Source organism: Cetorhinus maximus, chromosome 18, assembly GCF_964194155.1.
Source record: "Cetorhinus maximus chromosome 18, sCetMax3.hap1.1, whole genome shotgun sequence".
Lineage (NCBI taxonomy): Eukaryota > Metazoa > Chordata > Chondrichthyes > Lamniformes > Cetorhinidae > Cetorhinus > Cetorhinus maximus.
Window position 1 is genome coordinate 96180697 of NC_135896.1, and position 16489 is coordinate 96197185.

At 42.5% G+C, this 16489-nt stretch overlaps 1 protein-coding gene across 1 annotated transcript; it reads right to left on the bottom strand.

The window, feature by feature from the left end:
• Positions 1 to 1291: 1291 nt before the first annotated feature.
• LOC144693425 (muscarinic acetylcholine receptor M5-like) lies at positions 1292 to 2884 on the bottom strand. Its single transcript, XM_078563302.1, has one exon. It carries the CDS (start codon positions 2882 to 2884, stop codon positions 1292 to 1294), a length of 1593 nt encoding a protein of 530 aa, XP_078419428.1.
• Between the last annotated feature and the right edge of the window lie 13605 nt (positions 2885 to 16489).

The window sequence follows — 16489 nt, forward strand, 5'->3', positions numbered from 1 at the left end:
TTTATACAGGTGTTGGTTGAGAGATAGATATTGAGCAGAACGCTAGTGTCATCTTTTATGTTATGAGAGAGTCCTAGATTTAATGCCTCATCCAACAGTGCAGCACACCCTCAGTACTGCACTGACATCTCAGCCTAGGCTATGTGCTCTGAAGTCTCTGGTGTGCGATTTAGTAGCATGAGAGTTTTGACTGAGAGGTGAGAAGGCTACCATTGAGCCATGGCTGACAGGGAAGGGAAAGTCACCAAAGTTCCATTCCTGATTGTTGTTCCAACAACCCCTGCTGGCAAAATGAGTTGCATGGACATTTGGTAAGGGGAGTATTGAGCTGGTCTGGGGCGCTCACTCTCCCCCCTCCATTCCAAAGGTATAATTGCTCGTTGACACACAGTCAAGATTGCAGCTGAAGATTGCACACTGGGTAACTGGTGGCTGTGAAAGAATACCTGATGGTAGTTAGTGATTTTAAGTAAGGATGACAAAAGAAAAGAGGGAAAGGAACAGGTCAGAAAAAAAGAAGTGGATCTCAGTATAAGTTAAATAAACAACTTCCTATGCAATATTCAAATTATATACTGCACGTATTCCACTGTTACGTGATTTGCAATGAATAATTTTGGCGCTGGAGTTTAGGTTTCATGGGATAGTCTTTTCCCTTCTCATAGGAAAATGTTTGCCTTTCGTGACAAGTAAAATACTCATGAACACTGAGTGCCAGCAAGAGGGACAGGTCAGCTCTGCCACTTTAATGCCCTTTGTTTAAAATAGTTGCACCCACGGGAAATCCTGGACAAGCTCACGCTGAGATTTGCCGTGGTTTCAGCTGATGTTCACTCTTGCTGGACTGTTCCATTTCTTCTATCCACAAAGAAATTGGTTCTATCTAGGTTGTTATTTTAATTCTGCCCTTATATATGCCAAAAAGAACTATTTTTCACAAGGTGCTGTTGATCAAATATGCTGTATAAGAGGAACTGCATGATTCCAATTAAATGTCCATTTTCTCTCAGCAAATGTGATGTGAGGAAAAACTTTTTCACACAGCGAGTGGCTCGGGTCTGGAATGCACAGCCTGGAAGTGTGGTGGAGGCAGGTTCATTTGAGGCATTCAAGAGGGCATTAGATGATTACTTGAGTAGAAACAATGTGCAAGGGTACGGGGAAAAGGCAGGAGAATGGCACTAAGTCATGATGCTCATCTGGAGAGCCTGTACAGATACGTTGGGCCGAATGGACTCCTTCTGCACCATAACAATTCTGTGATCCTGTCATTCTGTATACCTGGTGGAATTTACTTGTTGGTGGCTGGGTATTGACTGTGGCAGCATAACTTCTCTTCATTCCTTTTCCCTTTCCATTGAAATAATAACAGCATTTTGAAAGTTTTACGAAATGTTTTGTTACATAGAGCATAACACATAGGATTGACTGTACTGTTGACGTAACACAACCAATATCCAAGATACCACAGTGACAGTGGTACACAGTTTGAACAGAATGTTGAGACTAATACCATAATATTGTAAGGTGTCCACGTGATGATGAAAGCGAGTAGGATAGCACTAAGTGTCTGGGCTGCCTTTTTCTCTTTGATCAAAACCAACCGTTTTCTCTTTGTGATCTGAATTCCAAGGTTTTGATCAAGGTTTTTAATAAATGGAGCTTCTGTGTTAGCAGATGAGCAAGGTGTTATTTTTATTTCTGTACAACCATTACTTGAGTCCGCAGTTGATGAGAAACTGCCATTTTCAGCAGCCAATTTATTAGATTTGTGGGAAACGTATTTTTTAACATTCTGCATTTGTTTTTTTACAGGGGACACCAGGTAGTTTTGATGTTCATAATCATTTATTATAGGATGCTCTTCCAAGGTCATCTTGGTGTCATCTTCACCAGTACACATATCATTCTGATTCTGTCCCTTAGACACTGAGCTGACTGATTTTGTAGTGAGCTTTTCATCATCCTCTGATGTTGGGTGATTAACAAAAGAAGCCATTTTATCACCTTTTAACCATTCATCTGTGACATTTGGAGCATGTGTGGATTTTAGAGTTACTGTTGTGCTTCTGTTTGAAGAAGACCATGATATTTGGCATCTTGCCCTGTTGGAGAGTTTGCGTTCTTCACAACCGAAGCAGGACTTCAAAAGAGTCTTTTTGGAAGATGCAACCTCATTTTCAGAGCCTGAATTTGTTCCTTGAAGCTCTGCCAGATCTTTTGTGCGCTTTTCTGTCTCTTTATAGATACGGCAGTACAATATTGTCATCACCGACACTGGAATATAGAAAGCGGCTATTGCTGTACCGAAGGTAATAATGGGCTCGGACAAAAATTGTATCTGACACTCGCTTGGATGCACTGTTCTTTCTCCAACGAAGTATTGCCAGCATAAAATTGCAGGGGCCCATAATACAAAAGATATTAACCAAGCAAGCCCAATCATAATACCAGCCCTCTTAGGCGTACGCTTGGCCCTGTATGTTAAAGGCCGTGTGATTGAGAAATATCTGTCAAAGCTTATGAGGAGCAAGTTCATGACAGAAGCATTACTAGCTACATAGTCTAGAGCCAGCCACAGATCACATGTCAAATTTCCCAGTGCCCAGTAGCCTATTAGTATATAAGAAGTGTAGAGATTCATTGAAAACACCCCAATGATGAGGTCGGCACAGGCCAGACTTAACAAGTAATAATTGTTCACAGTCTTAAGCTGGCTGTTCACTTTGAATGACACAATAACTAAAATGTTACCTATTATAGTTATAAAGCTTACAATTGCAGTAATGGTGGCAATCGATACTACTTTCAAGAGGCTGTGCCCTTCCTCTTGATTGGAGATGTTACCGTTTAGAGATGTATTCTTTAAGAGGTCCAATCCCATGATTTCAGAAACTGGAATAATATTGGGAGTAAACAATGAGTTTGAGGCTTCACTCTGCTAAAATCAGACGAGGACACCTAATATCCATGGCATGAACTTGCAGTGATAGTGGAGTCACTTCTCCTGTAGGTATCTTTCCTGTTTGTTTCTTCGATTCTTCTGAAAAAGAAAAATGATGATTACCGAAATTGTTCCCTTTAGTGGCCTACTGCTTGTTTTCCAGTATCCAGTATGATGTCTTAAACACTTGCATTTGATTCAATCGTTTTGATTAACTTGACTGGTTAAAGAAAAGGAATGAAATAACTAATCCAATTTAGAGCACATTTTAGGCCCTTTTTCTAGTCTCAGCCTTTAACTAGTCCTAGAACTACAACCGGTAATTCAAATGTCTGATATCTTGTCACAGTACGAATGTAATAATGATAATACAAAACATTTAATGCAAATTTATATAGAACTGTTATGTGGAGCTGAACATGTTCCGGAAATGTTGCCTTGCCGCAGATACTGCAATACCAGAGCCCTCATCAGATACGGAAAAGGGGCTGTGCCCACAAGCTAATCATCTCTGTGGGCAGATGATGGCATAGTGGTAAGGTCAGCTAAACTAGAGATCCAGCCTAATGCTCTAGGGACATGGGTTCAAATCCCACTACGGTAGCTGGTGGTAATTTAAATTCAATTAATAAATCTGGAACTTAAAGGCTAGTCTCGGTAATGACAACAATCAATCAATCCCATCTGGTTCACTAGTCCCCCCCTTTAGGGAGAAAGAAATCCATCATCCTTATCCAGTCTGGCCTACAATATGACTCCAAACCCACTGCCCCCTTAAATGGCCCAGCAAGCCACTCAGATTAGGGACAGGCAATAAATGCTGGCCTTGCCAGTGATGCCCATGTCCCATGAAAAAATATTATGACAAAACTCTCTGAACTTTGAGTACAATTGGAAAATTGCAGAATGTGCTCAGATATCGGCTGATTAGGTTACAGTTTAAGTTTCTGATAAAATTAGTGTGCATACGCGTAACAACAACTTATATTTATATAGCACCTTTAACTTAACGAAACATCCCAAGACACTCACAGGAGCATTATAAAACAAAGTGTGACACTGAACCACATAAGGAGATATTAGGTCAGATGACCAAAAGCTTGGTCAAAGAGGTAGGTTTTAAGGAGTGCCTTCAATGAGGAAAGTGAGGGAGAGAGGCGGAGAGGTGTAGGGAGGGTATTCCAGAGTTTAGGGTCTAGGCAACTGAAAGCACAGCCACCAATGGTGGAGCGATTAACATTAGGAAGGGTCCAGAATTTGAGGAGTGTAGATATCTCGGAGGGTTGTGGGGCTGCGGAGTTTACAGAGGTAAGGAGGGGCAAGGCCACAGAGGAATTTGAAATCAAGCTTGAAAATTTTAAAATCAAGATGTCGTTTGATTGAGAGTCAGTGAAAGTCAGCGAGCACAGGGGTGATAGGGGAACGGGACATGTTGCAAGTTAAGATGCAGGAAGCAGAGTTTTGGATGCCCTCAAGTTTAGAGGGTAGAATGTGGCAAACGTAAAATAACTGCAAAATTTTCAATCAACTAATACAATTGGGTTGACGTTTCGAGTCCTCATGACCCTTCGGCAGAACTGAAGTATAGTTAGGAGAGAGGTGAAATATAAGCTGGTCTAAGGTGGGGGGCGAGGGGAGAGAGAAGTTGAGGGTGGGGTGGTTGTAGGGATAAGCAAGCAGTGATAGGAGCAGATAATCAAAAGATGTCACAGACAAAAGGATCAAAGAGGTGTTGAAGGTGGTGATATTATCTAAGAAAAGTGCTAATTAAGAATGGATGGCAGGACACTCAAGGTACAGCTCTAGTGGGGGTGGGGTGGAAAGACTAACAAAGTATTAGTTGTAGATTTAAAAATAATGGAAATAGGTGGGAAAAGAAGAATCTATATAAATTATTGAAAAAAAAGGGAGGGGGAAGAAACAGGGTGGGGATGGGGGGAGGGGGCGTTTAAGATCTAAAGTTGTTGAATTCAATATTCCCCCTTGTTCTCACTTATCACCCCACCAGCCTCCGCATTCAAAGGATCATCCTCCACCATTTCCGCCAACTCCAGCATGATGCCACCACCAAACACATCTTCCCTTCACCCCCCCTGGCGGCATTCCGTAGGGATCGTTCCCTCCGGGACACCCTGGTCCACTCCTCCATCACGCCCTACTCCTCAACCCCCACCTATGGCACCTCCCCATGCCCACGCAGAAGATGCAACACCTGCCCCTTCACTTCCTCTCTCCTCACTGTCCAAGGGCCCAAACACTCCTTTCAAGTGAAGTAGCATTTCACTTGCATTTCCCCTAACTTAGTCTACTGCATTTGTTGCTCCCAATGCGGTCTCCTCTACATTGGAGAGACCAAACGCAAACTGGGCGACCACTTTGCAGAACACCTGCGGTCTGTCCGCAAGAAAGACCCAAACCTCCCTGTCGCTTGCCATTTTAACACTCCACTCTGTTCTCTTGCACACATGTCTGTCCTTGGCTTGCTGCATTGTTCCAGTGAAGCCCAACGCAAACTGGAGGAACAGCACCTCATCTTTCGACTAGGCACTTTACAGCCTTCCGGGCTGAATATTGAATTCAACAACTTTAGATCTTAAACTCCCCCTCCCCCCATCCCCACCCTGTTTCTTCCCCCTCCCTTTCTTTTCAATAATTTATATAGATTCTTCTTTTCCCACCTATTTCCATTATTTTTAAATCTACAACCAATACCCTGTCAGTCTTTCCACCCCACCCCCACTAGAGCTGTACCTTGAGTGTCCTGCCATCCATTCTTAATTAACACTTTTCTTAGATAATATCACCACCTTCAACACCTCTTTGATCCTTTTGTCTGTGACGTCTTTTGATTATCTGCTCCTATCACTGCTTGCTTATCCCTACAACCACCCCACCCTCAACTTCTCTCCCCCCCCCCACCCCACTCACCTTAGACCAGCTTATATTTCACCTCTCTCCTAACTATACTTCAGTTCTGCCGAAGGGTCATGAGGACTCGAAACGTCAACTGTTTTCTTCTCCACCGATGCTGCCAGACCTGCTGAGTTTTTCCAGGTAATTCTGTTTTTGTTTTGGATTTCCAGCATCCGCAGTAGCTTTTAGCTTTTTGTTTTAATACAATTGGGCTTGTTTCTTTATTTTCTTTCAATTAAATAGTATCCATTGATATGTATATAAGTGGCAACCTGGTACAGTTTTATTAATATAGCTGGAATGAATTTATCACTAAAGATAAGAATTTTTAATAAGAGCGTCAAGTTTTCCACTTGTAGGTTACTTGATTTCAAATCACTAAAAATGTCTCAAAGATATCTGGTGTCGTATTGGGTATCGTATCCCTCCCAACCCCCTCCGAAGATAGCACTAAGTCAGAGGACAGAGGGTCCCAAGTTTGGTCCATGGAACATACTGAGTTAGTTCATCTCAACCTGTGCATCAATTCCAGTGTTATAGGGTCAGGAGGGAAACAGTCAGCCAGGATTTCAATTCCTCTTGGGAAAAATGTACACATCCTGGCGTTAGGTAAAGACAGGATTAGGTTTGGCAGTGATTATCTCTGACACTTAATTTCTCGGCTCACAACACTCAATGACCTTAAATATAAAGAAAGTAGAAAACTCAGAGTGGTGGGGGTGGGTGGGGAGCTGAATGGAAATAAACAAACCGATCTTATTTTGGTGAAAAACAGAAATTTGCAGAATTGCGAGAGTAACTTAGTTTTTTCAAATTTCTCCCTTTTCACCCAAAAGATAAAGAGTAGTTCTAGGTACAGTTATACTGGTGATTGCACCCACTGGCCTTTCTTGTGTGTCTGATAAGACACCAGTCTTAGCAGATAATTCAGCATGAGTAAACTTACAGTTAAACCCTGATTATGTCCTCACATTCTCCAGCAGCGGTCACTAAAGGGCAAAACAAGAAGTGATTCCAGAGAATATTACCAATTGTACGCAACTAAGTGGGAGGTCTTGTGGCTCAATGGTTAGATCTCTCCTTACCCCTAAGCCAGTGGTTCCTGACTCAAGTCCTACTCCAGGACTTGCTGGCTGTGGAAGGAGTGTTCATGATGTTGCCAAACAGGTTGGGTCAGATCTTCTGATGCCAACAGTGGTGAATGTTGAGATGTCTGCTGGTGTTGTGCTTTAGGACCTATCAGAAGTCATGATATGTGTACAAGTTGCCTGGGAAGTTTAAACCCCTGACAGGTACTGTCCAGAACCCTCCACAAACGTCTCTTACACTGAGATCAGTGTCGGAGACTTGGGCTAGATACAATCTACTTACCCTGGAATCGTTACACTGTTTGCCTCTGGTGTAATTCAGTAATTTAACAGTGTGACCTGACTGCCTCACTTAGACACTTACCTGCATCAGATTTGCACCTGATGATGAAAAAGAGGGGGGGGGTGTCCTCTGCACTGCGCCTCTTCGCCAGTGTTCGCTGTGAATGGCTGGATTAAAGTATCGCTGCTGCAGCGAGGACAGGAAGACCCGACTGGAAGGATGCAAGAAGACTGGGGCGCAGCAATCTTCACAGTCAGCAGCGGCCACCCCAGCATTGCTGAAACGATCTGGGCTGCTGCTAGTCCTTTCAACATTCCCCTTGGCAGTGAGAGCACATTGGTCATGCTTCATGTAGAACGGCACCCATCAAACTCTAACCACTTGTCCCTCTCTAATAGAGAGGATGGCCTACAGTCCCATAGAGACAATGACTAACGCTGGACACAACTAAGCTCAACAAACTTAAGGTTTTGCACTTGGCCTCCTATAATGGATAAATACCATATCACAAATTACATTCATCCACTGAGAAGCAAAGCTGTAAAATAAATATACTTTAAGGTATGGATAAACTGTGAGGGACTCACATCGTAAAATGATTGAATAGAATTCATTAAATCCAAACTTGACCATTAAAAATTCTTTAAAATGATAAACTATCATTTGACCATAAAGTGTTAATTTGAAGGGTTGGTATATATTTATTTAAAGGTAGTTTAAGGTACTCTGAATATTCTGCAGGATACACTTAAAATTCTAGGTTTGGTGTTTAGAAAGGCTCCTGTATCTCATGTTTCTCCAGATCAGCTGGGGTGCCAGACATGATAATTAATTAATGTTATCAAAGACTATGGGATACATAACATAGGAAAATGGAGCAGGTTGCAAGTTACTGGGAACCTACAGCTGCAGTCTGCTTAATTGGCACAATTGCTGTTCTACTTGAATTTTTTTTCAAATGGCAGCTTTTTATTTTTGCAACCAACAGTAATAACACAACACATCGCTTTCTTGTCAAAGCAATAATTCAACTGTGTACAGGTATTACATTTGTATATTCAACAATAAGGTAACATTCTTCCCATTTTGATTATTAATGTGATGAAGAGAGCTATATGGTCCCAAAATCAAATATAGACAGCTCGTGTTTCAGGAACATAAGGAGGTGGACTAGGCCATTACTCCCTTGAGCCAGCTCCGCCATTCAATTAGATTATGGCTGAACTGTTTCTCAGCTCCGTTTATCCGACTTTAATCCATATTACTCGATACCCTTCCCGATTAAAAACTTGTTGACTGATGATGAAGAAGAGCATATGGCTTTTATAACTGCTTGATTGACACCCCATGCACAAACATTCACTCCCCCCACCACCGACGCACATTGGCAGCAGTATGTACAGTCTACAAGATGCACTGCAGGAACTCACCAAGGCACCTCCCAAACTCACGACCACTACCACCTAGATGGACAAGGGCAACAGGCACACACTGCCACCTGGAAGTTCCCCTCCAAGCCACTCACCACCCTGATTTGGAAATATATCGCTGTTCCTTCATTGTCGCTGGGTCAAAATTCTGGAACTCCCTCCCTAACAGCACTGTGGGTGTACCTACACCGCATGAAATTGCAGCGGTTCAAGAAGGCAGCTCACCACCACCTTCGCAAGGGTAATTAGGGATGTGCAATAAAAGCTGACCTAACCAGCGAAGCCCACATCCTGTGAATGAATTTTTAAAAATTCAGAATTCTCAGAACAGGTGCAATAGATCACCTCAGCCCTCAGCACAGTAGATATTGGAAAATCGCAATAAATCAAAGTTCATGCCTAGAAACGAACTGGCCTGATTTCCCAACCATTAAATAAGAAAAGCTAATTCTAATGAACCAGAAAAAGTGTCCCCTCCACACTGTGCACACCTTACTTACATCTCACAATTGCATACAGAGATATAATTGGTTCATCTCACTTGGCATATTGGGCAGAATTTTACTGGTTGGATGGTAATGCCTATTGCCCACACGCACTGGCAGCAGGTGGGGCCTACCGCCAGAGGTGTACAGGCAGCAGCCAATTAAGTTCTTGCTGCCAGGGCTGCTGTTCTCCTCAAGACGGCAAACCGCCCCCGGGAGCTATCGGCCCAATCAGAGGGCTGGCATCTCAACAGCCAGGAGCACCCCCCGGAGCGGGCAACATTTGTGGCTCACTTGCCTCTGAGTTAGAAGGTTCTGGGTTCAAAGGCTGACATACTTATGCGGTATGGAAAGAGTGCTGTACTTGTTGAAGCTGTCATCTCAGATAGTTGTGAAAGATACCATGGTGCTATTTTGGAGTTTTGAAGAAGGTAGGGGCACTATCCCTGGTGTCCTGGACTATTTTTCGTTTGCAGATATGTTAGCGTAGTGGTTATGTTATTGGACTAGTAGTCCGGAAACCAGGACTAATGATCTGGAGAGAGGAGTTTAAATCCTGTCTGAGCACAGCTGGAGTTGAAAAGGCTCCTGGTAACCACTGGTAATCAAAGAATACAAAGATAAAATACTGCTGATTCTGGAAATCTGAAATAAAAACAGAAACAGCTGGAAAAACCCCATCAGGTCAGACAACATCTGTAGAGGTGGAAGCTGCCTTCAGCTGTTAGGATAAATGAAATAAAACTTGTAAAAACTGTTTACAGCTGGACCCCCTTTGATATAAAAGTTCTTCCACCCGGGCTGCAGCTGGGAGGCCCCCATTTAGCTGGTGGTCTACACCCATGTGACGGCAGATCAATTCACAGTTGGCAAAATGCCAATGGCCTGGTAAACTGACCCTTAATAGGGCTTTCACATATTTAGCTTGGTTGCCTGGCTCCTTGTTGCCGGGCAGCCTGCCCGATTCAGGTCTCGCCATCAGTAAAATTGCTCGATGGCACCACAAGGTCAGGGAGCCAATCCGCCACAGTTCACCGTGATTTTACCCCCACCCCTCCTCCCCACCACACCTCCGTTCCCGCCTCCTGGGAGCTGGCAAAATTCTACCCATTGTGTCCAATTTTAGGCTCCACGCTTTAGGAAGGATGTGAAGGCATTGGAGAGACCAAAAGGCAGGGGAATGGGATTAGCCAAGTAGGTCTTACAGAGAGCCAGCACAGAAGTGATGGGCCAAATGGGCTCATTCCGTGCTGCAACCATTCTGTGATTTAATACTATATAAATTCTCCATTATCTATATGTTGGTGCTTGTCTCTGACATTGTTATGAATAGTAGGAAAGAATGAAAAATAAACTTTTTAGCAGAGCTGACAGCTGAATTGAATTCAAAACTTGAAGTAGCTCGAACGAAGTGACTCTGATTAACTTAAGAACTCTGATCATTTCATGTCCAGGTTAGTCTGTGATGCATTCATGTAAGATATTAAATGTGTTTGTCCCATGATTAGTTTTAATTCACCCTTGACTGCCATCTGTCATTAAAGTCATAACATCCAATGTAAGCATTTTCTTTTTTGCAAAATAACAAGGTAATAACAAAATAATAAGGGGAAATATTCATTCTTTGTCCAGCAGCTTTTTAGAGACTCTCCCCTCAATTTTGGAGCACAAACTGATCCTAGAATGCTATGTTGATGTTAATGAGTAGCTCCATTTCGTCAATGGTGATCTTGGTCAGCAATTGGAAAATGATCCACCATGCAACAATCTTGCTACGTCATTACATTTCTTCTTGAATTGGTAAGAGATTAGTACCCATGACTTTCCACATGATAACATCTTGATCTTGCCTGGGTTATTAAAATTACATCTCTTTGTTACTTCCCTGCACTTAAGAGGGTGAAACAATATCATCATGAAGAACTGCGAGATGTGTCACCTGGGGTGGATTAGCTGGGGGTTATTTGACAGCAGTGTGGACAAAGGCATGGGAAAACTTTTTTTTTCCTCACCCATGCCTATTTTGGAAGTTATGGGGAATAGGATGGATGAGGTGGGCAGTAAGGAATGATTTTAAAAAGAATCAGATTTGTCCCTGAGGAACACAGGAAGGATTGGAGCCTGAAAGGCACAGATTTGAACATACTTTGTTTTCCTCACAGTTCCAATCTTATTAGATGGATGTCTAGTGGTCACAAGTGCTATGATAAAAATGGCCATTACTCGATTTAGCCAAATGGCTGCTCAACCTCCTATGTGGCTACTCAACCTCCTATGTGGCTACTCAACCTCCTATGTGGCTACTCAACCTCCTATGTGGCCATCGCAATCGTGCACAGGGTGAGCACAAAACCTTCTATTTTGAGAAAGCAAATCTTTCCCCATGGGAGAGGTGGGACTCTCATCTTCCACAACAAATGTGGACAAAATGCTTTTATGGGATTGTTGACGATGTTGATAGAAACAGCAACAAAAGCAACTGCATTTACAAAGTACCTTCGAGATAGAAAATCTTACCAAAGCACTTTGCAGAGGCATTATCAAAAAGATGAATGCTGAGGCAAAGAAGGAGATATTAGAATGGTCAAGGAGGTGACCTGTAGGTAAGGCATTAAAGGAAGAGAGAGAGAGATGCAGGGATTTTGGGAAATAAATGTGAGAATATCGGGCCTCCGTGTCTGACTGCCAATGGTAGTGAGAGGGGAGGGAGGATGCACCAAAGTCCATACGAACAGATAAAGAACAGGCTGTGAGCTTGGAGAGTATTAGGTTATTTGGTCACTCTTCCTATCAGTCCACCAGCCTATCTTCCCCACCCATTTTATTTCCTATGGGGACACCCAGACCAATTGAAGGCAGAAAGGACGGCAGTCACTTCAAATCTAAATCTTCCAAGTTTTTGTTTGTCTCGTTTTGAGAAAAACAAAACACTCTTAACATTTGATAATGTCCATGATAACCTCTGCTTATGAGCGATTTTTTTTGTAATACAACCTTTGTGTGCACAATGTAGATAATTTAACTAGAAACTCCAATTATATTGTTCTACAAACCTTTGCACAAACAAAACACAGCATGACTGAATGTGGATTTATGTCAATTTAAAAAAAAATAAAAGCAGGTGCAAAGGGAAACAGAAAAAATAATCTTCGTTCAATGCAGTTTTACAAATACAAATGTTTAAAGTAATCATAATGACACTTTCAAAAGAATCCTAGTGTTTGTGATACCGAATTTTCCTTAATGCTAACGCTTATAAAATCATGATATACAGGCAGAACTAGTTAAATCTCAAGGGTGAAATTTGCTCAGTTTTTATTTTAAAATACACTCTAGTTTGCTGGTGCTGCCTGTTCTTATGGGCTGTTGGAGTCTCTGGATCTGTATGGTAAGTGTAGTATAAGGGTCTGGCACATATAGGGTTAATGGGGGAATGAGTACAGTAGCCCCCACACAGTGATGTAAGAAGGCACATGACCGAGACCCAGGGGTCAGAATGGTGTTGTACGGAGGCATGTGTAGACCTAAGCACAGGGACAGCTCCTAGCTTGTATCCTTTACTGTACATGTGTAAATAGTTCTAGTGGTTAATAAAGACTTGCAGTTGACGTATATATGACTACAGAGGCTTCTTTAAGACATACCAACCTGTAACCAACACCCTCTACCCTCCCACCCTTGGCTTTGCTTTTGTGTTTGTGCTATCTGGCCATTTCTGCTAATACCTTGCATTGTGTTGCTGGTAGCTTGTGGATCTATGTGCTGCAATGATCTCTCTCTGCTGATTAGGTGTTGCCTGTGGCTCTATCTCTCCTTCTGTGCTGTAAATTTTCCTCCCCCTATTTCGTGGGGTCACTGGTGGCTGTCACTGTGAATAAGTTAGTGGAGTGTAGCATCCCTGATATTCCTGCTTGTTTATCTCTGCTGAACCCTCCTGTGTTTATGATGGCTGCTGGGTCGATCTCCATCTTTTTCTTATGTGCTTTGTTGATCTGTCCCTGTGTTTAATGCATTGCTGATTGGCTCTGGTCTGAATTCAATGCCATTTTCAGCACTGCTGAGTCCTGAAATCAGGGCTGGCTGTATTTTTTTTTACTGATCGACCAATTTAGACAGAAATCATTTCCACATCAAAATTAATGTGTATAAACTCACAATCACAATTTGACTGTCCTATTGATCTGCATGTTCAATTCCCATCCACCAGACTGATATATATAGATGAGAGCCAGTGGCAGTTTTCAGAATATATAATCACAATGCACAAGGGATACAAGTATAAGGGGGAAGTCCTTTCTCAGAATCAGCTGAGACCTTTAGCAGTGAGGCGGTTTTGAGCCTGAAGACTGTTGCAAGCTCCATCAAGCACAGACTGCAGCCAAGAACAATATTTTGGAGCAATTTTCTTTTGACCCTAGACAGGAACGTGCTTGCTTCGGATTTTGAGCACCAGGAGATATAGTCCCAACCCGCCACAGAGATCAGCTTCCCAGTGGGTCTGCCCCAATATGCCATCATCTCGGAGGCAGAGTCAAAGCAGAAGATGGAAGAAAGGAGATTGAGATAATAACCCCCTGTCCCCAAAGATTACACAAGCCAGTACTGCAGACCTGTCTAGTAAAAGATTTCCTCTTTTACCAGAGAGGCAATGAAGATGTGCAGCAGTCCACTCCTCAGTCAGCTCTGTATGCGGCAGTGATGGACACAGCCACACAACATTTACGACTTTAGGGCACATTTCAGACAACCATGGGGGTCTGTGTAACATCACTCAGGGTGCCATCCAGGCTTATATTTGTCAGGCGACCAATGCGCTTTTCTACAGAACTGTATGACTGATCCAATTTGGCATCACAGCAAGTCAGCAGCAAGATAGGACCATCCACATTAATAACATTGCTGCGTCCCAAGGTCCAAGACGCAATACATGGCATTTGTACTAAGCCCTTCTATGTTTAGCAATTACTATTGGCTCACCTCCATCTGGGTCTCTATGCTGATCTCTCCCTCTACTTCAATGACAGCCTTAGTTCAGTCAATAGTATTCCTGCCTCAGATGGATCAGAAAGTCATGGGTTCAAGTCCCACTCCAGGGAATTGACTGTTCTGTTAGAAGCATTGTTTTGTGGATGAGACATTAAGTTGAGATCCCTCGCATATGAATATAAAATATCTCATGACATTAACTAAAGAACAGGGGAATTCTCCAGTGTGCTGGTTAATGTTTATCGCTCAAACAACACCACAATAAAAATGATTACTTGGTACGTCATTGCTATTTGTATGCTGTTATTGTGTGTAAATTGATTGCTATGTTGCCTAAACCACAACAGTAACTGCATTCCAAAAAAGTACCTCATTGACTGGGAAGCGTTTGGGATGTTCAGAAATCAGGAACGGGGCGAAATAAAAACAAGATTTTTTTCTTTCTTTGCTGCTGTCAATTTTGTGTTTGAAGTTGCTGTGGTTACAGTTGCATGTGCGTCTCTGTATTAATCCTGCCTGTGTTTATGTTACTGCCATGTGTGTCTGTGCTGTAAGGATACTTGCTCTGTGTATGGGCACTTTAGTATCGGTATCTCTGTTCTGTCTGTGATTGATTTGAGCTCTATGTGCATCTGTGTCACTGTGCGGTACTGATTCCTCCAATGTCTAGTGGCTATCGTTGCCTAACTCCACCTGTAGTACTGATTCTTGTTGTATGGTTTCTTCTAAAGTTATCTCTATCTGTGCTTCTGTATCAATCTCTCCTATGTTTAGGGTTGTCTCTGGCTCTAACTGTATCGGTATTCCCAAATTATTTCCTCCTCCATTTAGGGATTACTACAGGTTTTATCTCCTTCTGTACCTCTGCTGTTTTCTCATGTGTTTAAGAATTCCCACTGTCATTATCACTATCTTCTGCATTTGTGGGCTTGCTGTTGTCTCTATCTGTGTTTGCATGCTTGCACTTCCCTGTGTTTGAAGTTGCTGCTTTAACTTTATTTGTGTATCTACTTGATCCCTGCTGTTACCCTTCACTGGTAACCCTACCTCCATCTGTATCTATATACAGTTTTGGCTGTGTTTATGAACTGCTGCTAGCTCTTTCCCTATCTGTGGCTCTATTAATCTGTCCTGTGTTTAAGGGACAGGGAGATCTTCTGGTGCAGTGGGTAACATCCCTACCACTGGACCAGAAGCTCTGGGTTCAAGTGCCACTTCAGGACTTGATGGCCATGGAAGCTGTGTTCATAACTTGGCCAACAGGTTGATTGTCAGCCTGTAAATCCTTCCAATACGCCTGATGGCAGGTGGTAAGAGTGGGAGAGTTTCCAGATTAGCCATACTTCAGAAGACAACAGCAAACCACTGCAGCACTTTGCTAAGTATAATCATGGACTGATCCAATGGAAGTCCATGGGTGCCAATGCCCTCTTAGGGCATGGTACCTGGAGGAGGAGGAGTGTTTAAGGTTAGCTGCTGACTCTCTAACTGTGTGAATGTACTGAAATCTGTCTTTGGCTGTCTCCTTGCTCTCCTGGAATTAAGAGTTGCTGTGGTACTGTCTCTGTATCACTGTGCTGGTTACTGTGTTTGGGGTTGTTACTAACTCTATCTGGATCTCTGTGCTGATCACTTGTTGCCCTTTCTATCACTCTACCTGGTTCTAATTATTCAAGGTTAAAAGGGATGCTGTTGACTTTCACTCAATCTGTATCTCTGTCTAACAGCATAGGAACAGGAGGATGCCATTCAGTCCCTTGAGCCTTTTCCACCACTCAATTAGATCATAGCTTATCTGTATCTTAATTTACATATCCATCTTAGTTTTGTAATCCTTAATAGCCACGTTTAGCAAAAATATATCACTCAAGTTTTGAATTTTTCAATTGACATGGGCTCGAGATTTTAAGGGGAAGAGTTCCAGGTTTCCAATGCCCTATGCTTCCCAACATTACCCAGAATGGTTGGGTTTGTATTTGAAACTTATGACTCCTTGTTCTGGATTTCCATATCAGAGGAGGTAGTTCCTCTCTATCTACCCAAACAAACGTTTTAATCATCTGAAAAATCTCGGTTAGATCACCCACTTAATCCTCTATACTCAAAGAAAAACAAGCTTCATCTATGAAACCTGTGCTCATAAATGAAACATTTTAAACTCCGTGTCATTCCAGATTGTAGTAGTAGGGTAGTAGGGATAAACCAGATAATTACAGGCCAATGAGTCTAACATCAGTGGTAGGGAAACTATTAGAAAAAATTCTGCGGGACAGGATTAATCTCCACTTGGAGAGGCAGGGATTAATCAGGGATAGTCAGCATGGCTTTGTCAGGGGGAGATCATGTCTAACAAATTTGAT

What these genes read in the sequence shown, in the direction of transcription:
- LOC144693425 (XM_078563302.1), bottom strand. Translation starts at nt 2,884, where the DNA reads ATGGGATTGGACCTCTTAAAGAATACATCTCTAAACGGTAACATCTCC.